Source organism: Cololabis saira, chromosome 24 (assembly GCF_033807715.1).
Source record: "Cololabis saira isolate AMF1-May2022 chromosome 24, fColSai1.1, whole genome shotgun sequence".
In the NCBI taxonomy this organism is placed as follows: Eukaryota; Metazoa; Chordata; class Actinopteri; order Beloniformes; family Belonidae; genus Cololabis; species Cololabis saira.
In genome coordinates, this window is record NC_084610.1 from 3694543 (window position 1) to 3718346 (window position 23804).

General features: G+C 41.9%; 1 protein-coding gene across 21 annotated transcripts in view; it reads left to right on the plus strand.

The window, feature by feature from the left end:
* abi2b (abl-interactor 2b) overlaps positions 1–20295 on the plus strand; it is a 29438-nt gene extending 9143 nt beyond the window's left edge. The window contains exons 4-12 of one of the 21 annotated variants that reach the window (XM_061716043.1): positions 692–709; positions 1517–1620; positions 4598–4744; positions 6880–7007; positions 7187–7396; positions 11263–11427; positions 14123–14209; positions 15437–15622; positions 18014–20295. In XM_061716043.1, coding sequence (XP_061572027.1) covers positions 692–709; positions 1517–1620; positions 4598–4744; positions 6880–7007; positions 7187–7396; positions 11263–11427; positions 14123–14209; positions 15437–15622; positions 18014–18189 — 1221 coding nt within the window. In that variant the 3' untranslated portion in view covers positions 18190–20295. The remainder of the gene's footprint in view (positions 1–691; positions 710–1516; positions 1621–4597; positions 4745–6879; positions 7008–7186; positions 7397–11262; positions 11428–14122; positions 14210–15436; positions 15623–18013) is intronic. The other 20 variants (XM_061716046.1, XM_061716045.1, XM_061716049.1 and 17 more) reach the window with 20 other exon arrangements.
* Positions 20296–23804: the final 3509 nt, after the last annotated feature.

Genomic DNA, 23804 nt, shown 5'->3' on the forward strand with positions numbered 1-23804 from the left:
ATTTACTTATTTCCCCCTCTCCAAGTAAATTCTGTTCAGTTTCACCCCTTCAAGCATGCAAACTTTATCAGAGAAGCAATGTTCACTCTGGCATGAAGCTACTTATTGTGATAAGCAGTCACATGTGCTTTATTTTGAGGGTTCACATGGAAATGAAAAGGTCAGACATGTTCTCTAAAACTGTCTAGAAGAAGCCTGGCTTTCATAAATGTGTTTGTGGTGGTCTGATTAATTCGGGCTGCTCCCGGCAAAAATACCTGAGGCAACTTGTAGAGATCAGCCACATGGGAACTGTTGGGTTTCGGTGGATTCCAGAGTCAAGTAATAGAAGAAGAAAATCAATGACTTCAGTGGCTTTTTAGCTTGAAACTAAAAATATAAACCTGCCACCTGCTGCCGGAAACAGGATTCTGGTTCTTATTTTCATAGAAAATGTGCATTTTGTTTGTTGGAAAGCTGGTTTCTTGGTGGGTTTCCAGATGATGAATTCAAGAGCCGCAACATTATAAAGTCACAAAGATCAGATTCTTCAGATCTAAACCATGAACCCTTGATCTCTAAATCTATCCAGCTTTTTTCCATGTTTGCATGAATAATAACAGTTTAACTCTCTTCCTTCTCGCACTAACCACCTGATCTCTTGTTTTCCTCTCTTTATGCTTGCCTAATTTGTCTTTATGCTCAACCGTAGTGGTTGCAAAGGTTTAAGGTAAGACTTTCAAAGTAAAAGCCTCAAGCCAAGCAGGGAGTATTGTTTTGAATTGCTGAGGGAAATTCTCTGTTTCCTTTCTGAAGTTGGAATGAGTTTATTTGGTGTTTAACAAATGGTTAATTAAATCTATCAGCACCTTTATAAACGCTCACAAATGCCTTAATTGATACCTTTTTTCCATCTATAATGACTCCAAATTGGCATTTTTGTATAAACTGAATAATAGAGATTTGAAAGGTCCTTGAAGCTGTATTTATTTATTTATTTATTTATTATTTTTTTTAATTACATTTTTAGTCTAAGTGCTTTTGTTAAGCTGTTCTCAAGATAAGAAAATGAATACTTACAGGACTGTCTCAGAAAATTAGAATATTGTGATAAAGTCCTTTATTTTCTGTAATGCAAAAATGTCATACATTCTGGATTCATTACAAATCAACTGAAATATTGCAAGCCATTTATTATTTTAATATTGCTGATCATGGCTTACAGCTTAAGAAAACTCAAATATCCTATCTCAAAAAATTTGAATATTCTGGGAATCTTAATCTTAAACTGTAAATCATAATCAGCAATATTAAAATAATAAAAGGCTTGCAATATTTCAGTTGATTTGTAATGAATCCAGAATGTATGATTTTTTTTTTTTTAATTTTATTACAGAAAATAAAGGACTTTATCACAATATTCTAATTTTCTGAGACAGTCCTGTATTGTGGAGTTACATTATTAAAGTTTTTCTTCCATGTGAAGATAGCTGCGTTGGAGACGTTGTATCTAACCACCTGTGACTTCCTGCCACAGGCCAGTGCTCAAAACATGAAGACGGGAGGAGGGCCGCTCCCTCGCACCAACCCCCCCACACAGAAGCCCCCCAGCCCCCCCATGAGTGGGAAAGGGACCCTTGGGTATGTAAGCTGTTGCTGTGTGTGGAGGAGGAAGCCTGGAGAGCGGGGCTGCGAGGCTCGCCGTGTGTTTGTGGCTCTGGGAAAGCGACCACAGGCGCTTGATGTGGGCCTGGCTGCTCTAGTTTCAGCGTGACGCATTCTGCCGTTTGTTTAATTTGTGTTCTTGAGGATGTTGCCATGCAAGTTTGTAGTCTGGAGTGGTTTAGTTGATACTTTTGCAGTACCGTATTTTCCGCACTATAAGGCACCTAAAAGCCTTTAATTTTCTCAAAAACCGGCAGTGCACCTTATATATGATCATTACGGTAATTTCTGTTACTGTAGTCAGGGGGATTGTGGGTAATGTAGTTGGTGTCGCCGAAGTAACGGCGCTAAAAACGTCAGGAATCGTCACAGACGTTCAAGACAACAGCAGCGACGCTGACTCGCATAATGGCGACTTTGACCAGACGGAGCAAAGCTGGTTTTTATTTTGTTAATAAAGTTTGACATACAGTACTTTTCTTCTTGTTTTTTTTTTTTTTTGCATTTGCTATAGGATTTTGTTGCAGGATTTAGATACGTAACTCAACCCCAGCCACTATAGTACAGTATTTTACCATATATTTAGTGCGCATTATAATGCGGTGCGCCTTATATATGGAAAAGGTTTTAAAATACGTCATTCATTGAATGTGCGCCTTATAGTGTGGAAAATTTGTGAATTATCCATCTATTAATCTGTTCTTCTGTAAATTACAAAAAATAATCACTTCTATATTTGTCTTAAAGGAAATTTTTAAAATATACTGGGTAACAGGGCTTTTAAAAACTTTCTTTAGAAAGGGAGGGTATATTTGTTTTTTGACCACTGACAAAAATGCCTCCAGCTTCTGAATTAGACAGTTATAAGTGGTGAGTTTCCGTTTGGGAGGGTCCACGTTAGTTTTACGGCCTCTCGGCCTATTGCATGTTTATCCGTTACCAAGCGAATGGGAACGCAGCAACCATCTCGTCATCTTTCTTATTGATGTATTTAGTGGCACTTAGAAACGGAGGAAGTGTTAGACTACAGCCGAGAGCTGCAGGTCGCCACGCCTGTGGATCCTCCCACGTCCATCACTGTTATTGGACACACAACCGCTTTAAGGACCGAGGCGGGAGTTGTAATTCCAGCCTCCTAGTTGTCATCCTGGACCCCTACGAGTCTGTTTAGAGAAGAAATAAACCTGTTGGTGAATTCAAACAGCCCTAAAGGTGGCGTGAAAATGCTGCTCTGCAAGAAAACGTTTTGTCATGAGTGGTGTCCCTTTTTTCAGAGATCTTGGGTTTTCCTGAGACACCATGTGACCACTTCCCCCCTGACTGTGTCTCAATGTGTTGAACTTGTCTTCTTCTTGTTGTCTGGAGTGTGAGAGCTGCCGAGGTTTCTGTTTTGTGTCTGTCTGACTGTTGAAGGTGTCTTTGTCCCACAGGCGCTCTGATTTTTTACGCCTCCAAACTGTTGTCAACTAATGGACCTTCCAGAGCGTCAAATGCTGTTTGTTTTCCTGTGTGTGTGTTTACACATCTGTGTGTGTCCCTCCAAGACGCATCAACCCCACGGCTCCAGCCCTCCCATGATGCACTGCAGCCCGTGGCTCCGGGCGGACATCTTATGTCTGATTTTTCTTTCTTTTTTTTTTTCTCCTTCTCTCAATTACTCCCTCTGCGTTTACTTTTTTTTTTTTTTTTTACTCTCACTTGTGTTTGACACTTCTTCCCCATTCTTGGCTGCCCCATATTCGTCATAGCAACGTTTTGCCATAGCAACAGCGCTCAGACACGCCGTGCCAGCTGGGAAATTGACATGGCGGCACATGTCTGCCGGCCCAGAGCAGCGTCTCAGGGTTGCATTCTTCTGACGTCATCTGCAAAGAGCTGCTGTTGGGTTTAAAGCCACTTTCACTTCATTTTGGTCCACTCTTTTATCACTTTATACCTCCACCCCCTTTTTATTATATTTTTTTATTTGTTGCTGCTTTAAATTAAGGAATGCAACTTTTGCATCTCTAAGTTGTGGCTTTGTCAGGAGCAGGAGGTTGTATCCAATTTGCTAGGGCTGTGCGATTAATCGATTTTAAATCTAAATCGGATTTATTAATCAAGACGATGTTAAAAAAAGGAAAATCGATTTTCCTTTTTTGCAGCTGGCTGCATTACAGACAGAGCTCGTCTAGTCATCTTTGTTTGGTCAAGAAAATTGTAAATGTTGTCACTTTACTAAACTCAAGGAGGATTTACAGTATCTTTCAATTGCACTTCATTCCCAATAGGGAAATTTGTTTGCTATTTTTCCTTAAAAATAAAGATAAAATATTTGAAACAATTTATTCCATTGTCTTTTGTAGTTTTACCAAAAGTCAAAATTGAAAATCGGGTTTTCAGAGAAAAAAATCGGGATTTTATTTTTGTCCAAAATCGCCCAGCCCTACAATTTGCTGATTTTTAACCCAAATATGTCGATACAAATAGAGCCAAAAACTTTTTTTGACATCCAGGAGTCAAATTTGAACCTTGAACTTGATATTTAACCTCACAAACTGAATATTTGTGGTAGTCCAGGTCAGGTTAAAGAAGGAAAATGATTTCTTGTTTTCGTTTTAAAGCCAGAGTTATCCTCCGTTTCATGAAAATGGATTTTGGCTTGAAGAGATGAAGTGATAAACGAGCGTTGCATGACTCTGGGCAGCAGAGGTTGAGGTGTGTGTGTGTGTGTCATGGAAGTGTGTTTTCCAGCCAACAGTAGCGAGGCGGTTTCATCCCGACCCCGCCTACATCACCTGTGGACCCCGCCAGCCCCGATGCTCACCACCTGTCATACCCCATTTTTTTAAGTTTGCACTTGTTTGTTTCTTGCTCTCCTCTTCCTCCCCCCCTCCCCCCTCCCACACTTCTCTGTGGATGCCCCCTCCTCTCCTCTCTCCTCCTCCTCTTCCTCCTCCTGACCCTCTCGCAGGCGCCACTCCCCCTATAGGACGCTTGAGCCGGTGCGTCCGCCCGTTGTCCCTAACGACTACGTCTCAAGCCCGACGCGCAACATGGCGCACCCCCAGCAGAGCCCTGCACGCACTGCATCCGTTAATCAGAGGAACCGCACGTACAGGTACCCCCCCCCCCCTTCCCAGCATGCCTCTTCACTGACTAAATTTAAGCCCTTCTTCCTCCTCCACCTCCTCTTTCTTCTTCTCCTCCACTTGAAATGCGAGGCAGCCTCTGAGCACCCCCCCCCCTCCTCCTCCACTTTTATTCCCTTTTTAAAATCCTCCCTGAACTTCGCTCTGAGGACACTAACCTTTCTCACGAAGACGAAGAAACGAGGCCGAGGTTCAGAGCTGTTTCTGCACCGCTAGACAGGTTTCCATGGCAATAGCCGTTACATAGTCGCCCCCTCAGTCCTGACTTTCTCATCTGGGATTTACAGTCTTCCCCCGGAGATCTTAAGAGAAGTAAAGTCTTTATAATGACGAGGAAGAGCTTCGCCTTCGCGCCCCGTCTGTTGGACAAATGTTTGTGTTTTCTGCTCCGCCGACAGTCAGGACAACTTCCCCGACTCTCCTCTCGCTGTTTATCTGCGCCGCTCCATCCTCCGCTCATCTCTCCATCACTCAGCCTAACGCTCTCAGCCGCTAACAGAAAGTCTGCCTCATGTGTCCTGACGCGTGCTGCTTTCACACCGTGTCATATCTGTGTCTCTGTCCCGTCTCGCCACTGCGTCACTTCTGTCTTTGTCCTGACTCAAGCTTCCAGCTGCTTTGACTTTTTATTTTTTATCACTGTGACATAGTTTCATTTCAAAGGCTTACAGCTCCCGCTAACACATCAATGCTCTCGAGGGTGCCGCATCCACAAAGCTACAAGTGAGAAGCCACAAATGCACTTTTGACGCTGGTTTGCACGTCTTGTTGACGTCCAGGTCGAATTTTAAGTTTAATGTTTCAACAAGGTGTGTTTTTAGGAACCCAGGAACCATTTCAAGATCTGTTTATAGTAATTAACAGCAGCAGAGACAGACGGAGCTGGGAGCCACAGCGGTAATCAATGACGCCATTAATGTTACGCATCCAATTTCTGAAACAAGCTTAGAATATCCAAGTTAAAGGGAAGCTTGTACTTCAGGAGAAAAGGTGTTTTGTTTTTCCTGCAGCTGATCCTACATATTTTCAACAGTTGGAACCATTTTTAAAGTTATGTTATTCCTAAAAGGGGAGATATTGTCCAAAATACTTTGAGTAATTGGATGAACTTTCTGTAAATATCACAAAACCATCAGATCAACAAAAACGATATGAATAAAAATTAGTGATGCACCGATTGTTCGGTAACCGAAATTGTTCGGCCGAAAATGGCAAAAGAACACTTTCGGTGTTCGGTGGAATAAGTGGGAAAAAAAACGAACAATTACCGGTAATAACGACGTTGTAATATAAGGAAATAGACTGGCCGCTCCTGTACCGGTTCCGCACCACAAACATAAATCGTTAGCCAACCAAAAAGTAACCACATAAGAATTTGACCTAACATTCACCAGGAGGTGGAACCAAAACAACATAATGCTGGGAAATTAAAAAAATGTTCAGTTTTTTATGTTCAATAAATATTTTCTACCTTGTAATTTTGTAAAAGATTTTTTTTTCTTTGAAAAGCATGCCTAAATCAAATTTATTTGATTCATGCAATGGTGAAAAATTGGCAAAATAAATGAAAAACTGCAAAGAACCATGTTCGGTATTGTTCGGTATTCGGCCAAGTGTTTATTATTATTTTCGTTTTCGGCCACAAATTTTCATTTCGGTGCATCACTAATAAAAATAGTTGCAGAAGCTGTTTGCTCGTCTTCGCTGGTCGTCTCTTGAGTGAGATTTATTCTTTTATTCAGCATTTGTGCAACGTTCTTGTTCAGTCGTCGCACATTAAGCTTTTCTCGAGCTGCCAGTGTCGATTGATCCGATTTTGAAAGACTTTATCTAATATCAATACTGAGATAAAACATGGACATGTGTTGATTATTGATGTTTAAAACATCCCTCGATTGCATTTGGTGTATTTAAGTCAGTTTGATGGTTCTTCATAGATTATTCCGATGAAATGGAGGTAGAAGTTGCTGACTAGTTCCTGTGGCTCCATGGTTTGCCTGGTTGAACAGGGTTTATATTCGGGGAGCAGTGAAATGACTCCCGAGTGTGTGACGGAGTGTGTGTGAGTGAGAGCTTGTGGCCTGACGTGTTTTGCCCCCGTCAGCAGCAGTGGGAGCAGCGGAGGCAGCCACCCCAGCAGCAGTCGCAGCAGCAGCCGAGAAAACAGCGGCAGCGGCAGCGTGGGCGTGCCCATCGCCGTGCCCACCCCGGCCCCGCCCACAGCTTTCCCAGGTAACGCCCGCTTCTGCTCCCTAGGGTCCACGGCCGCGCGGCCCACGCTAACCCCACTAATCTCCCAGTGTGCAGGAGCTCTGGACCTGCTTTCCTCCCGTCTCACTCTGATCTTGTCTTGACCTCCTTCACCTGTTTTCTCTCCTTCCTCACCTTCACCCCGTAACTCCACCCGGCAGGTTCCGCCCCCGCCTCGTCCAACCCAGCCAAACCTCCCTCCAACACTGCCACCACCCCCGGGCCTCCCTCTTCTGCCCTAGACGGCCCCCCGCAGGCCCCCAACCCCCCTGTAGAGACCCCCCCGGTCCCCCCGCCCCCTCCCCAGCTCCCCTCCTCTACAGCCCTCACTGGCACCGGCCCCGCTACTTACGGCAACCCCGTTGCACCAGGTGAGTGTCCCCCGGCGGGAGCACCCCACCCCTCCACCCCCTCATGTGCATCCTCCCACCTGGTACCACCTCACGCCTGCCTGCTCCCTCATTGGATGTTCAGTGGTGTCGTCCGGCAGCGGGGAACACTGGCTGCTCAGAATCATGTCCATCACACGTAGGAAGTTATTGTATTGAAGATTTTGACATCAAAAACTAACTGCTCAGTTTACAGTAACGTATAAAACAGCGGTCGGCAACCCGCGCTCTTTAGCGCCGCCCTAGTGGCTCCTGGAGCTTTTTCAAAAATGTTTGACCTTTTTTTTCCTTTTTTTCTTCTTTTTTTTCTCTTTTTTTCTCTTTCATTCTCTTTTCTTTCTTCTTTTTTTCCTTTTTTCTTTTTTCCTTTTTTCTTTTTTTCTCTTATTTTCTTCCTTTTTCCTTTCCTTTTTAATCTTGACATTTTGACTTTTTTCTCAACATTTTGACTTTTTTCACTAAATGTATACTTTTTTTCTTGACATTTTGACTTTTTTCTCAACATTTCGACTTTTTTCTTGAAATTTTGACTTTATTCTCGACATTTCGACTTTTTTTCTCGACATTTTGACTTTTTTCTCAACATTTCGACTTTTTTTCTCGACATTTTGACTTTTTTCTCAACATTTCGACTTTTTTCTCAAAGTGCATAATAATTCCCCGAGTTCTTTTTTTTTTATTAATTTATTTATTTTTTTATTTTAATTCCCCCAGTTCTAACTAATATAGAAACATGCAGCATGTGTTGTCTTCATTCTAAGGCTGATACAAGACTTTTCATTTTTTGCGGCTCCAGACATATTTGTTTTTTGTGTTTTTGGTCCAATATGGCTCTTTAACATGTTGGGTTGCCGACCCCTGGTATAAAACAAAAAGGTTTAGAAACACTCTTTTATTCTAATCCCGGAGTCATTTCAGCCCTGAATTCCTGCACACAGCACACAGCAATAATGATCCAGATTTGGAGGCTTGTCCAACCTGGTCCCAACAGGAGTCTCGCATGATCAGATCATAAGAGGGCAGCGCTGAGTATGTTCACTCCTGGAATTGAAATGTTTCCCTACATTTCCCTAATCCAAACCATTTTTTATTTTTTTTTATTAGTTACTTGATGTTGTGAAGAAGAAAAAGAAACCCACAGCAGGTCCACTAGTCTTTCTCAAATACACAAATACATGCAGTGATTTGAACTGCATAGCTTTAAATTTGGAAACAACCATTATTTTCCATGAAAAGTTTCTTAAAATGTATTTTAAATGTTCATCTGCTTTGCAACTCTTTCCAGACGTTTGATTATCCTGAGTGAAAAACCTTCTTAAACTTCCAGAAGCTCTGTTTCAGTCGGATAGGATTCAAAAGAAGTATATACATATATGCCAAGTACAAACGCACAAACTAAAGTTTCTAAATGCTGCAGTTTTCATTCTGCACCAATCCAAGAAGGAAAAAATGAAAAAATACGTCTGTTTCCAATAAACGGCAGCGTAGTGCCTGCAACACATCCGTGATCTGCGTTGGTCCCGAGATGCACAGCAACACTTGTCTTGAGGAGCAGAAACGGTTTCAGGTTAACTCCCAGCATTCAGGATGACGTCTGTTAAAAGACTCCTGCAACTGTCAGTACAGACCGAGTGTTGGAGATGCACTCAGATAACTCAAAAGACAGACTAAACATTTTCTTATGAGTTTGGACTCGTGAGGAGGCTAAAGTTGACTTATGTCAGTATATTTGGGGGCAGACGAGGAATTAAAGTAATGGTTACGTAGGTGAAAGTTGAATGTTTACCCAATGAGCTCAAGACAAACGGCTACACCTCAGCTCTTTGTCTTTTATTTACTCAGAAGTAACAAGAATAAGTAACATGCCAAAGTCCTCCCTTAGTTATGAGAGCCGTCAAGACGTTTCTATGGCTTGAAATCACGTGACATCATCTTGACTTAGAATAAACAACAAACAGATGATGAGATTTTAACCTGGTGAGATAATGACTTTTAAAGGTAAAATAATGCGAGCAGTGTCCGCTTCAAGTTCTTTATTCGTTCAGCAAATCTTAAATTAAGGTCTAAGGCTCCAGATCTGTTACTTCTGAGCAGATGAAATACATTTCCAGCAGTCGTGTGGCTTCATTCAGCAGGCTGATGTCTCAGAAACCAAACGCAGCGTGATTCCTTCTCAGGAAGCTGCAGACTTCGGTCCAGTATTGATTGTACAGGAATATATGTTGAGTTCTACCTCCGATCAATCTCTCCATCTGACTTTGACCAACGAGATTGCTTCATTTCACACTCAGTCAAAACCGTCCAAAGCAAACGTCCACAAGGGTCGTTTCTCTGCAGCTCGTCTTCCTCCTGCCGCAGACTACCCATCATGCCGCGGGGTCCCCCGCTCTTCATCCCTCTCATGAGCCGCCGCCGTCTGCTGCTGCTGCTGATGTTGTCCTGATGTTTAATGCATGAGCCGTGTGGTGAAATGCTCTCTCTGCCGTGTCTGTGTGGGTGTTTGTCCTCCTTCATGTTCAGATTACTCTCCATGTGCTGCTGGAAACATCAACACCCCGATTCTCACGTTAATGTTGCATAACTCTGACATTTGGTGTAAATTTCCCTTTTAAAATGATTATTATTGTTATTTATTCCTGCATTGACATCATGGAAATATCAACGCTTATGCTTTGAATTTTGCTTCTTAAAATGCAGTAGTTTTGATTAGGGCTGGGGATCGATTCAAATGTCAAGAATCGATTTGATTCCGATTCTTAAGATTCAGAATCGGTTATCAAGATTTGATTCGATTCCAATATCGATTTGGGTTAGAGCTATTACATGAATTACTGTATATGACTGTAGTTCTGCAACATATTAATACTAGTATTATATTGAGATTCAACAGCAAGTATTGGCAGCTAATGATGCTGTAAGGACCAATCAGCTCCCAGAATGCTGATAGAATTGAAACAGAAACATCTGAGGGGCAGAATTACCAAACAGATCCAGGGAGCAAACAGAGACGGATGAAATCGGTTTTATTTTTTCCCACATTCCGTTTTTATTTGTTCCATTTTCGGTCTATTTTGGTTTTTCATTTTTGAGAATTTGGTTTTTAGCATTTTTTACAAATGTAACCCCAAGACAGTATATAAAGTAATGAAATATAGACAATTTATGCAATTATAACCTAACACTTTATTGTTTTCATACCTTTAAACATATTTAAAGGCAAAAACATGGCACCAGTTATTCTCGTGTCCAATAAAACATTCCTTTTTTGGGGATAAACAAAAAAATAACCAAAAGTTGTAATGTAATGATGAAAAAAAATACATAAATAAATAAAAGAAAAAAAAATCGATCTTTAGACATATGAATCGATTTTTAGGAATTAATATGAGAATTGATTTAGAATTGGGAAATCGATTTTTTTCAACACAGGCCTAGTTTTGATATTTAGCTGAACATTATAGAAATAAGAAGTATTTACGTACAGTTTGGCCAACAGGTGTTTTTTTTTGTTGCATTTCCAGATGATATGAGGTACTAATGAAGTTCAGTGACTACTCTGATGTCGTGTAATCAGCATCATACAGACTGTTCTACAGATTCACTCTCGGTTAATAAAGCCGTGTAAGTGTATATAAAAAAAGTTTTGATTAAAAATATTCTTTGTAATTATATTCAAAAGTGAAAACCTTCCCATTCTCCTGCCAGCTTGTCTCTCAGCTGCAGTTTGAGCCTCAGATGAAACAAAACGTGGATTTCTTTAAGCTCAACCGTGTGAAATGTGAGCGCTGGCCGCTCCCTCCCCAGAGAGGACTGACTCTCTGCCGCCCCCTGCTGTCCCCTCCCTGCAGGTGCTCCTCAGTTCTACAGCATGAACCGCCCGGCCCAGCCGCCCCAGAACCCTCCGGTGGGCGGCTCGCTGCCGTACCGCCGGCCCTCGTCCGTCACCGGGCAGCCCGGCGCGGCCCACAACCCCAGCCAGCTCAACGGGGGGCCGCACTTCGCCCAGAACCAAGGTAATAACAGTGATCTAAATACAGAAAAGAGTTGTTTTATCTGTTGTTTTGCCAATTATACATAGATATTGTCAGTGGAAACGCATTCCTAGTAAAACTATCTCCGGTTAGACTTGAGATTTGTCTTTTTTTCCTGTAACTGTTAGTGTAATGTTCTATTTCAAAGTCAGTTTAAGAGTCAGCTGAGCTTTTAAGCTTCTGTTCATAAAACACCTCCAGTTTTGAGGTCCGTCTTTTCACGTCAACATCATCGTCTTCAGCTCATCTGAAGACGACGCTCATCCTCAGGCTTCTGTCCGTTGTTTGTTTGTTCGTCTGTCGAGTGTCTGATCTTTATTCTTTTCTTTTATTCTGTGTCTGTAGTAAAACCGAAATGTTAAAATGCATTTTAATTACTTCCAAAGAGACTCCAGCTTCCCCAAAACTCAAAAATGTTCACTTTACCATCATAGAAGATGAAGAAAACTGACAAACATTCACATGATGATATCTGCGATACTTCCTGTCCTGTTTGAGGAAAGATTTAATCCGATCTGGGTTCAGCAAAACTCGATATATAGATGAGGTTTTAATGATTGTTGCTAGAGAGATGCGAGTTTAGTTTGGGACGGGGACCGGTACTAACAGATGGGACCTGTGGACGCCATCAGACAGACAACCAATCAGAGGAATGACGTATGTGACGTAGGCAGAGACGATCAGAGCAGAACAAAATGCATCTAAACTGTCGTGCAGTGGATCAGGAGCCCAGTAGGAAGCTGGTTTCACGGTTCTGTTGGCGATCCTGCAGCTGTTTTTGGTTGTTGTAAATGTTGGCTCTTGTCTTGGCTCGTGTTGGACACTCAGTCGCAGATGGTTCGTTACGTTCGTCACCAGTGGAAACAGCGGTGAAAACGAAGCGGTACGGGACCCATTCATGAGTGTATAAGACGGATATCCCAGAACTTCACCGATCCAGCCTCTCAAATGTGAACGATTTGCAGATTTTTTTAAATTTAATTTAAATGTTGTCAGGTTTTTTAAACACATTTTGATTTTCCAATATGAATCCGGCAAGATAAGTTCAGTACTCTGGTAGATAATATCTCACAATTTTAAGGTATTCATTTGTTCTTTGTAATAATGAAAAGTGTGTAGGGCGCAACAGGGCGCAGGCTGCCGCTGCAAATTAAACATTTTTTAATTTCACCGTGCGCCCTGTGACGACATCTCGGCCGTGTCCAATAGGAGAGAAGGTGCTGGAGGGAGAAAAAAAACTTGCAGCTTGTAGATCAGAGACGATCAAGATGGAAGAAAGAATGATCTTGGCTGTGAGTCTGTGAGGAGTGTGGGATGAGACTGCAGGCCTATCGGGACATCAATAAAAAGGGACAAAAGTGGAGAGAAATCTCTCTCTATTTGGACATACCTGGTGTGTTTAAAAGTGGTAGAAATGTGATATTCTTTTGCTCTTTTAACAATAAAATGTTAGTTTAAAATAAAATATAGCATTTCCATGCCTCATATCAGGTTCAATTGAATCATTTATCAATATATGGTTATGAAAAGACCACGTGTCAATACTTTTGTAAACTGAAGCACATACTTGACTACATGTCCACTAGGGCTGGGCGATTTTGGACAAAAATAAAATCCAGATTTTTTTTTTTTTTTTTCTCTGAAACCCCGATTTTCGATTTAGATTTTTTTTTGATAAAACTACAAAAGACAATGGAATAAATTGTTTCAAATATTTTATCTTTATTTTTAAAGAAAAATAGCAAACAAATTTCCCTATTGGGAATGAAGTGCAATTGAAAGAAACTGTAAATCCTCCTTGAGTTTAGTAAAGTTGACCAAACAAAGATGACTAGACGAGCTCTGTCTGTAATGCAGCCAGCTGCAAAAAAGGAAAATCGATTTTCCGATTTTCCTTTTTTTAACATCGTCTTGATTAATAAATCCGATTTAGATTTAAAATTGATTAATCGCTCAGCCCTAATGTCCACTCATTATAAAAATCTAGATGACATGAGCTAAAAAACAACAATATAGTTCAGAAAGGTTTTTTAATAAATATAAACTATTTACAGTGGATGACTTGAAGAAAAAACGGAAGAACTTGAGGGACAGATATATAAAGGAGAGGAAGGTGCAGTGATGAAGCCTGAAGTTGGTTGATCCTGCTGAGGCTCCAACTCTTCCCAACAGGCTGTAACTGCTCCCTGTTCAGCCTGAAGTAGAAGCTCATCATGGAGCTGTAGCTCCAACGAGCCTGTATTCCCCCAAATCCTGTCTTCATGAGGATCTCATGGACCCTCCTTGCTGCTGCTGCTCGCCTCTTCCTCCTCCTCCTCCTCCTCCTTAGAAGAACTAAAGCCAGGGCTTTTCTTTGAAGCAGGGACAGATACATGTTTCAAACCGAGCTGTAGCGACTGTACGTCCAAACGAGTGGGAAAACGGCGCCAGACCGGAAAAACTTTTTTTCCGGTCACCAAGCAACTTGCAACAAATATGTACGCGATGCGCGCGCTGCTCTGCTCCGAGTCTGCGCCCACCCCGGCGGTGTGCGCGGCCAAAACCGCGTTCTATGTGAAGCCCCTTTACTGTTGGATTCACCTCTCTGCTGTGCTGCTCCTCTCCTCTAACCTCCTTCTCTCGTGTCTCTGCTGTCGTCGTCCGTCACATCTCTGTCCGCGACTCTGTGTGGTGGTAGCAGGCCCAAACGCGCCCCCTCCCCCCTCCATGCAGATCACCCCCCAGCTGCCCCTGATGGGCTTTGTGGCCCGGGTTCAGGAGACCAGTAAGTGGCTTTTAGCTCCTCGCTCCCTCTGCCTGACTCCCTGTCTGTTTCCCGCCGCCTCCCCAGCAGCCGGCGGCGCTGATTCCTGATTCTCTCAGCCGTCGACCACCAACGAGAGCTCGCAAAGAAAGCTGCTACTTCCACATCTCATGATCCTGAATTACACGTGTCCTGGTAAACGGGGACTTTGCTCAATGATTTGCAGTGTAAAACAAATTGATTATCAGAGAAAGAGATTTGATCGTTACTGAAAAATTGGGCTTTTTTAATATTAATTTCTTAAATTTCTGATATTATTAGACTGAATAATGTTAAACTGCACTAAGAATGGGCGATATTTTACCGTTCACGATATACCGTCAAAAAAATTCCCCACGGTAAGAATTTGTCATCTCGCGATAAAAACAATAAATTCCCGTCTGACGTTTTTGTGGAAGGAAGGAAGATATGAGCCTGAAAAAAGAAAGGAAGAAAGAAAAGAAAGAAAGATATGAGCCTGAAAAAAGAAAGAAAGAAGATATGAGCCTGGAAAGAAAGAAAGAAAGAAAGAAAGAAAGAAAGAAAGAAAGAAAGAAAGAAAGAAAGAAAGAAAGAGAATAAATATGAGCCTAAAGAAGAAATGAGCCTGAAAAAAGAAAGAAAGAAGATATGAGCCTGAAAAAGAAAGAAATGAGCATGAAAGGAAGGAAGGAAAGAAACAAGCCTGAAAAAAGAAAAAAAATGAGCCTGAAAAAAGAGAAAAATTCCCGTTGACGTTTTTGTATTGGTATTTTTTTATCTTTATTGGGATAAATGCCAGAAATTATTGTGATACATTTTTTAGTCCATACCGCCCATCCCTAAACTGCACCCAGACGAGCTTTTATAAGGACTTGTGAAGCCTTAAAGGAGAATGACAGCAGGTTTCCATGGCAGCAGTGCTTGGTGGTTGACGGCTCAGCTGAGTAAGAAAGCATGTAAACGTGTTTCTGACCGTGATCAAGTTACTTTTTATTGCTGTTCTCCCTTTGAATCTCTTTGATTGGAAATACTTTTCTACTTCTGCATGTTGACATTTGTTTGTTACACAGGTTTCCATAAAGATGCTCCTAAACCATCCTGCATGGATGTTTCTGTTCCTCGTCAAATGCATGGACGTGTCTGTCGTCTTGTCCCGCCCTCACGTGCCCCTCCGTCCGTCTAACTGCTCGTCTTTTATCTCCCCGCCCGCCCCGTGACCTCCGTCAGTCTCAGACGTGCCGCCGCCGCCTCCACCCGCAGACGACCCGGTGTTTGAGGAGCCCACACCTCCGCCGCCGCCGCCGGAGGACTACGAGGACGATGAGGAGGAAGAGGAGTCGGCTGTGGTGGAGTACAGTGACCCCTACGCTGAGGAAGACCCGCCATGGGCCCCGCGCACCTACCTGGAGAAAGGTCTGGTAAAAGAGGCCCGTTGGGGCTCTTTTTATTTGTTTAGGGTGTCATCTTCTTGTTTTTGGAACAAATTATATTAGAAAAAGAACCAAAAATGCTCTTTTTAATGCCCTGAAGCATCTTCCCCTGAAAGATGCTCTGATTGGTCTTGATCGATGGAGAGGAAGGCAGCTGAATCTCACGAGCTGCATCAAAGAAACGCTGCAATTTTCCTGAGTTTCTCAAACGCTCCACAAGGACGGCGTTATCGTTTCTCCCTCAACCTATGACAAGTCTCCTTTATGTCACATGATCCATTGGCGGAGCAGGCCCGCCGGCATTGATACAGTTGCCAAATTAGTGACTTTTATGCTATATTTGGCGAGTTTTCAGACCTCTAGTGACAAATCTGACCTCCTTTTCAGGCCTTATGGGAGATTCTGGTGTGAAAGCACATTTGGTTTTCAGTCGGTTCTCAGGGAGCAGCCGGCGCTGCCGCGGGCCGCTCCCTCGTACCGCAGTAATCCAGTACCACTGGATCTAACAGGAGAGTTGCTGATACCAGGAGGTCTGGAAGGGAGACGCTTAAAGTTTTGACAAAGTTCAAAGTTTTCAAATTTTACATCCAAATCCACACGTGCACCACCAGAACGATCAAACCTACGTTTGAGAAACTGTAAACCGGGGGTGAACGGGGTTTAGCGGGTCCAACCACCTGAACCACATGGAGGCAGTGAAGAAGTGAAAGGACCTGATGTAGAGACCCGACAGCAGCATCTCTGCTGGTGGCACAGAAGTAAACACTGATGCTCTTATTCTCAAAGCTGATTTAAGGTTCTGCGTTAAACCAACACAGAGCCTGCGCCGTTGCCGTGACGCCGTCGTGAACCTTCAGACTTCTCCGACACTCCATTTCTCTGCGGTGCAGTACCCCCCCAGAGCACTAGTTGATACTTTGTTTAGCCTCCGGTTTTTCCGGTCAGAGTGAATCAAAGAGATAAGTACAACTATTGTGCAAAAAAAAAAAAAAAAAATCACACTCACACGAAGAAAAGAGCGCTGAAAGTTCACGAACCGGAACCGGAAATGTGTTGCTACCAAGTGAACCAATCACAGCCCTCTCGGTCTGCGTTGGGTCTGCGTCGCCCATAGACATATTAACGTAAATGCCCCATGGAGCTGCTGCGATACGTCAACGTCGCCACCATATTGGATTCACACACGCACTAATATACTTGGGAAACAGTTAGGCACCAAATATAATATATTTAATTTTCTCAGATGGCAAAAATAAGAACTTTATTGATCCCACATAGGAGTAATTCATGTTATATCAGCTATAGAGAACAAGGTAATGCCGAAAAACAATATATATCCCCCCTCACAAAAATAAGAAACATAGAGAAACATATTTTCATATATATATATCAACAAAACATATTTTTAAATTTTCAAGTAACAAAATAACATATTTTAACTATTTTTCAGATTTTTTCAGTTATTTTATTGTCTGAAAAATGGTTCAAATATTTTATTTTGTTATTTGAAAATTTTTAAATTAGTTTTGTTGATCTATTTTTATATTTTTCTGTGAGGGGGGATATATATTGTTTTTCAGCACTACCTTGTTCGCTATAGCAGATATAACATGACGTCCGCCTTACAATAATACAATGGGCGCATTTCGTCATGGGGCGCGTCGCACATTTAAAAAAACAAAAAAGACGTTTGTATGTGTGGGTCGCAAAAATACGGTAATTGAAAAGATGGCAAAGAAAAAGAGATGACGAGTATCGTACATTTCAGGACGAATGGACCGAAGAATTCGCCTTTGTGGAGAGAGCAAGTTCTGCGGTGTGTCTAATTTGCAATGACAAAATTACATCGATGAAACGGTTGAATGTAAAGCGGCACTTCGACACGCTCACAGCACTTTCAAATCACATCTCAAAACTCACCTCTTCAGGTTAATGTGTCATTTGTTTCTTATCCTTTATCTCTTTATATTTTTTTTATCCTGTGGTTTTTAATTTTTAATTTTATTGATCTCGATGTTTTATCTTTGTGTCTGAAGAGTCTTGGATTTTTTTTAAAGCGCTCTATAAATAAAATGTAGTAGTATTATTATTATTATTATTATTATTATTATTATTATTATTATTATTATTATTATTATTATATTGACATTTAGTTGAATTCACTTTTTAAATATATTATATGGCTCTCACTGAAATTTCCTTTCATGGCTCTCTTAGTCAAAAAGGTTCCTGACCGCTGGCGTAGGCTCCGCGTTGATTTAACGCAGAACCATAATTCAGGCTTCAGTCGTATCAGCGGGTCGTAAATATATTTCTGAATAACTTTCACGTGCACGTGCTGTCGTACTTACTCCACTCCCCTCCGTCTCCTCAGTGGTGGCCATCTACGACTACGCTCGCGACAAAGAGGACGAGCTGTCATTCCAAGAGGGCGCCATCATCTACGTGATCAAGAAGAACGACGACGGCTGGTACGAGGGCGTGATGAACAGCACCACGGGCCTCTTCCCCGGCAACTACGTCGAGTCCATCATGCACTACGCTGACTGAACAACCCTCCGCCCTCCTCTGAGCGGGAGAAGGGAAGGGGGAGGGAGGGGACCCAAGGGTTAAAGTTGTCAAACTTTGATCAGACGGAGCATGACCACCTCCGGGCACAGAGGGAGAAGAGATGGAGGGAAGCAGTTTCAAAGGACATGACAAACTGATGTCACTCTCTTGACATTGTCATCGCCATTGTAAAACAACCACTACTCTAAATATAGCCTTCCCTGTAATATTTCTTTCTTTATTCCACCGAGGAGGAGTGGTTGGTGATGGATTTGTTATTTTTTTTGAGAGTTTTGTGTTACAGTATGAAGCCACTACATTGATTTCTAGCTTTTATTTTTGTATTTTTCTTTTGTTGTGTTTTACCATTTTGCCCTTACTTTTGAACGATATTTATTTGTAGTGGGAGATAAAATGGTGAGCAGGTCGCTGCTGAGAAGGGTTCACCCACCAGTCACACGTGGAAACCTCAGAGAAAGGGCTGGAGGAAAATGCCTTCAACACTCCAGAGACGACGGTATCCTCGGCGGAGATTTGCAGCCGGTACCTCGGCGGGAACGGTGCCAAAGCTGAGCAACATAAGCACATCCAATGTCTTAACGCGACACACCCAGCCCAAGTGGGTCAAGCCAGACATCTGTGAGCAAACAGTGCTTCAAAGTTAGTTTTTTGCTTATATCGTGCAACGTTTATTTGATCAAGTGTTGAGGCTTTGCGCGGTCAGGCTGACTCGGACGGGTTTAGACGCCGCATCGCTTCACTTTGCAGGTTGTCTCGTATTTTTCAGGCGAAGGAATCGTCATCCAGCCCTCACGTCAGCGAGCGCGGACGCTCGTCTGCAGGGACGACGTCCGTTTAGAAGTGCAGCTCCTGTCTTTACGGCGTATTGGCTTCAGCGATGGAGGGTAGTCGGACTTCTTCCTGTAATTTATACCACGAGTTGAGTTTTTGCTTGCGGCAGCGGCAGACTGCATGTTTCAACGAGGAAAAAAACACAAACAAAAAAAACACTTTTCTTTGCTGCTTTAATGATGATTATCGTCTTAATATTTTAGGATATGGTGTGGTTTGGTTTTGGTATTCACCCGCGACACGGACGGCGACGCGTTTCGCTCATTTCTACGACGCCTGTGCCATATTGAGGAGCGTGTCGCTGTTCACAAGTCGTCACTTCATTTGCAATAACTCGGCCGGAGTGGGAGTGGACGCTCGTTTTTCAGTTTTCTCATTTTAGTTTTGAATCAAAAGCACATACATTTCTATTTAAAACGGTGTAGAAAAGGTAAATAATATAGATTGTGAGATGTATTATATCATCACAATGGGACTTGTAGGATATGAAAAGAAGCCAGCTGTTGTGTTGAAATGGTTTGAAACATCACAAGCCTCTGATACTACTTTAAAAACATAAAAAATAAGCGACGTTCGTCCTCTGTATAGTTTAATAGGCTTGACCGTAAGGTGTTTGCCAGGGCTCAGTGCTTTTTCTTATGTCAGATTCTTTATTTTCTACTAAAAAAAAACAAAAAACAAAGTGGATCTGTCTGTGAGTCTTGCATGCCATTGTTCTTATCTGTACTGGTGTCCCCAAAAGAGGAAGAAAAACCCCCACATGGAAAGATCACCCAGTTTGTAAAGAGACGAGCACCCCGCAGCTCTGACCAGGTACCACCAGCCTCATCCAAAGAGACTGTACACCCACGTCCCGGGAGTCGCCCTGGGACCTGGGGGAGGACGTGGGGAGGACGTGGGGAGGACGTAGGGAGGGAGGGACACGGCCAGCCCCCCCGCCCCCACAGTAGCCGTCATTAGTGGAATATCGTGTGTGTGTGCGTGTGTGTGTAAGCTGCTCGTGAATCCTGCGGAGACGGAGATTAGATGCAAAAACTCTACTCGTAAAAACACTGCTGGGAAGACACTAAAAAATATAAATGAAACGTGGTGTTGGGTCTGCAGGATTCACAGCCTCCTGGAGTCACTGACGTCCCTCCGGATGTCCAGTTTAACGGTCCATAACGCCATTGTGTTGCACAGTTAAAGTTGAATTGCAGAAGTATCATATTTGTAAAATCATGAGAACAAAGACAATAAAATTATTAAGATTTCTTGGTGTAGAATTGCGTTTTTCTTTTCTTTTTTTACAGGGGGGGGGACTTAGTGATAGACCTGTTTGTTCAGTAAGTTCTGTGTCGATGGAAATGGCAGCGAAATCCATAAGAGATTTTTTTGTATAAGTATAAGTTGTTTAGTATAAGTAGAAATGCATTGGTTACCTGCGCAGTAGTTGTTTTTTTTTATAAAGTTTTATTCATTTATTAAAATCTAGATGACAGCAAGGGAGAAGTAATGGATTCCTAACGTGGTAAAACCCTCAAATATGGTGCACATTTAAAATCATGAGCAAAGTTTTATTGTCCGTGAACCTGTTGAGAAGGTTGAAGCAACTTTGGTGTTTGGAACATGTTTATTATGCGCTTTAAAAAGATCTTTCTGGTGTCATTGAATACTCATTTGCTTCACATACACATTTTTTTTTTTTGTACCTGAACTACAGAAGCAACTACTTATCATAATGATTGAGTCAGCCATGATGGATTACCACTTTATTCTCTGCTCTTCGACCCCGACTCTCCCGTCACCCGCAGCAGGACAAATCTGACCCGAACCAAATTTAACCCGAAGAACACAATAAAACGTCACTCTCATTTGTTTTATCTTTTCAGTATAAGCAACAACAACACAACGCTGTTAATTCTGAAACATCTCTAGACAGAGTCCATCAAAGGTCAAGTTTGACTGAACAATTTGCAGGTGAAGTGCTGACGCACCAATGCGTTCATAAAAACAGTTCTGCTTCGCGCATGGCGACGCGGTTGATTTGCAGCGAGAACATGCTGTATAGCAGCCAAATTATCAAATAAATGATATTCATGATGATCGTTTTATTTGTGCGTAATGCATAAAGCATATACAGGATCACACTTATTCCACGTTATTCCTTATTTTTATTTTTTTTCCCATTGCTGTCACCAATGAATGCTAAACAATATAAATCTAAAGTATAAAATAGATCAAAATTTGTGCGGGGTGCATTGTTTTAATATCTCATTGCTTGGTGTGATATTGATTTGCCTGACGCGGCTGGATCTGTGAGTCTTTGTTCACTAAGATGGTTGTAAAGACTGGGTCAGCAGCATCTTTCATTTCCTTCTTAATGAAAGAGATTCTTAAGCTAAGAGCAACTCTGGGAAACGCGATTTTCTTTCACAGGCTCCTTAAGAAGGTTTGAAAGAAGTCTTTCGCTGTTAAGAACTACTTAACTGATCTGGGAAACCGGGCCAGTGATCGGTGATCGATTTGCCTGGCATCGATTGATTTGGTTTCAGAACCGGACAGCTCCTCCAAAGAGCTTCTAAAGAGCGAAACTAAAGAACGGTGTTAAGAAGTCATCTGGGAAACACCCGTATCTTAGGGTACCTTCTTAGTTGAAACCTTCTTTGAACCTCTCTTAAATCCTTAAGAGAGGTTGGATCTGGGAAACCCGGCCTACATCTGTTTATATAGTCATCCCTGTAGTGCACCAGTTAGCCATTGTGTCTCTCCTTTCTCTGTTCTTCATTCTCTCTGTCTGTTCTCTCTTTTCCTGCTCTGCCCAGTCTGGCTTTCGGCAGGAGGGTCCCCCCTTATGATCCAGGCTCTGGTCCAGGTTTCTACCCCCCTCATGATCCAGGTCCTGGTCCAGGTTTCTTCCTCCTAAAGGGGAGTTTTTCTTGCCACTGTTTGGCTTAAGGCTTTTCTCCCACTAGGGGAGTTTTTACCTGCCATTGTTTATGTAGTAATTACTCGGGGGTTTATGTTTTGGGTCTCTGGAGGTGCCTAGAGACAACTTTTGTTGTATTAGATGCTATATAAATAAAATTGAATTGAATTGAATACTTTATCTGAAGTTATGAAGGATTGTATCTGCAGTGTAAACTTTTCTCACATGTTCCTGCTGCTTAACAGCTGTTTGATTTCATGGCTCTTCTATTTATTGTGGAGATGTTACATTTGGGGTTCAGTCGAGATTTTAAACTTTTGTATTGAAAACCTTTAAAACGTGTTATTATTCAGCTTTCATGTCTGTCTGACTTCAGTGCTCTTACTTTACCTCTGAAGTTTGGGGCACAAAGCTGCATAACCAACGTCAAAAGAGATGCAGAGGAGGGAGGGAAGTCAGCTGACTGGCTGCATCTCCAAAATCCAGCTGCAGAGATGTGGTTCAAAAGAGAGCTGTTCTCCTGCATCTTTGTGGGGATTTTTAAAAGGATTGTTTGTGGGTCTAGTGCTGTTTGTTAGAAAGTAACTTGATAGGAAACTTACACACACACACACACACACCGGCCAGGACTAGAACCTGGACTAGCTGCCAGAGGCCATAAGCCAGATCATCACAGAGAGCAGCTATCCACCTGTACGCCAAGAGTGACGAGACATCAGCTCACTAATCCACCTCACTGGGATATAAAGCAGAGATATCGCAATGTCATTGGAGTTGGATAAATGCACTTTAATGGTGTCTGAGAGGGGAAAATGATCACATCTGAGGGGGCTGAGCTGCAAGAGGGAAACATATAAGGGATACTAAAAGGTCACCTTTTTTTAGTCTGTAAATAAAAACTGCAGTTTGGTGTCAAATGTGTGTATAAACAATATTGAGATAAAAACTTAAGCACAACCAAAAACATTCCTGCAAATTGAAAGTAAATGCTGGCTTCACCTTTCTGTGAAACATCAGCCTGTTTGAGTCCTTTCAAGATCAACTTGTGGACACATTTTCAGAGCTTCCACTCTGGTTTCAGGACGTTTTTACCCCCAATAAAACCCTGTTTTCACAAATTGCTGAAAATAAAGACTCTGGTTTGGTTTTCTGTCATTCAGGTTATTGCAACTGATTTATTTATTTGTAAATGTCTGTCCTTACACAACTAAAGTATGTTTAATCTCTTATTCATATCTAAGGTGATCACAAGTGTATTACAAATGAATAACATGTTTTTAACATAACATGGTGGTTTAACGAATAAGAATCGAGGCGAAGAGAAAACCTTTATTTTGTTTGCGGAAGTGTTTCAGGGTGGGTTTTGATGTATAAGCTATTATATATATAGCCTCAGTACTCGAGTTGTAAAAAAAAAATCAGGGGGGATGGTGGATTTTATCATATGGGGACAGATAATTTGTGCCGATTACAAATAATATAATATATTACAAATAATAGCAGTGACCAAAACAGCTGCAGAAATACTGCAGGAATGACATAGCAGCAGTTAAATGCAGCCTTCTGTAAGCTTTAAATATCCACTGGGCTTACATCAAATACATCAAAACACAACAATAAAAAACACTTTTCTGAACTTATCAATATGACTCTGTCCTTCACAGGATAAGTAACATGGATCACTGCAAAAACTCACAAGAATATTTGTCTTATTTCTAGTTAAAATGTCTCATTTTAGTAAAAAAATCTCTTTACACTTAAAACAAGACTCGTTACTGGAAAAAACAACAATTTTCACCTGTTTCAAGTAGATTTTCACTTGAAATAAGTAGAAAAATCTGCCAGTGGAACAAGA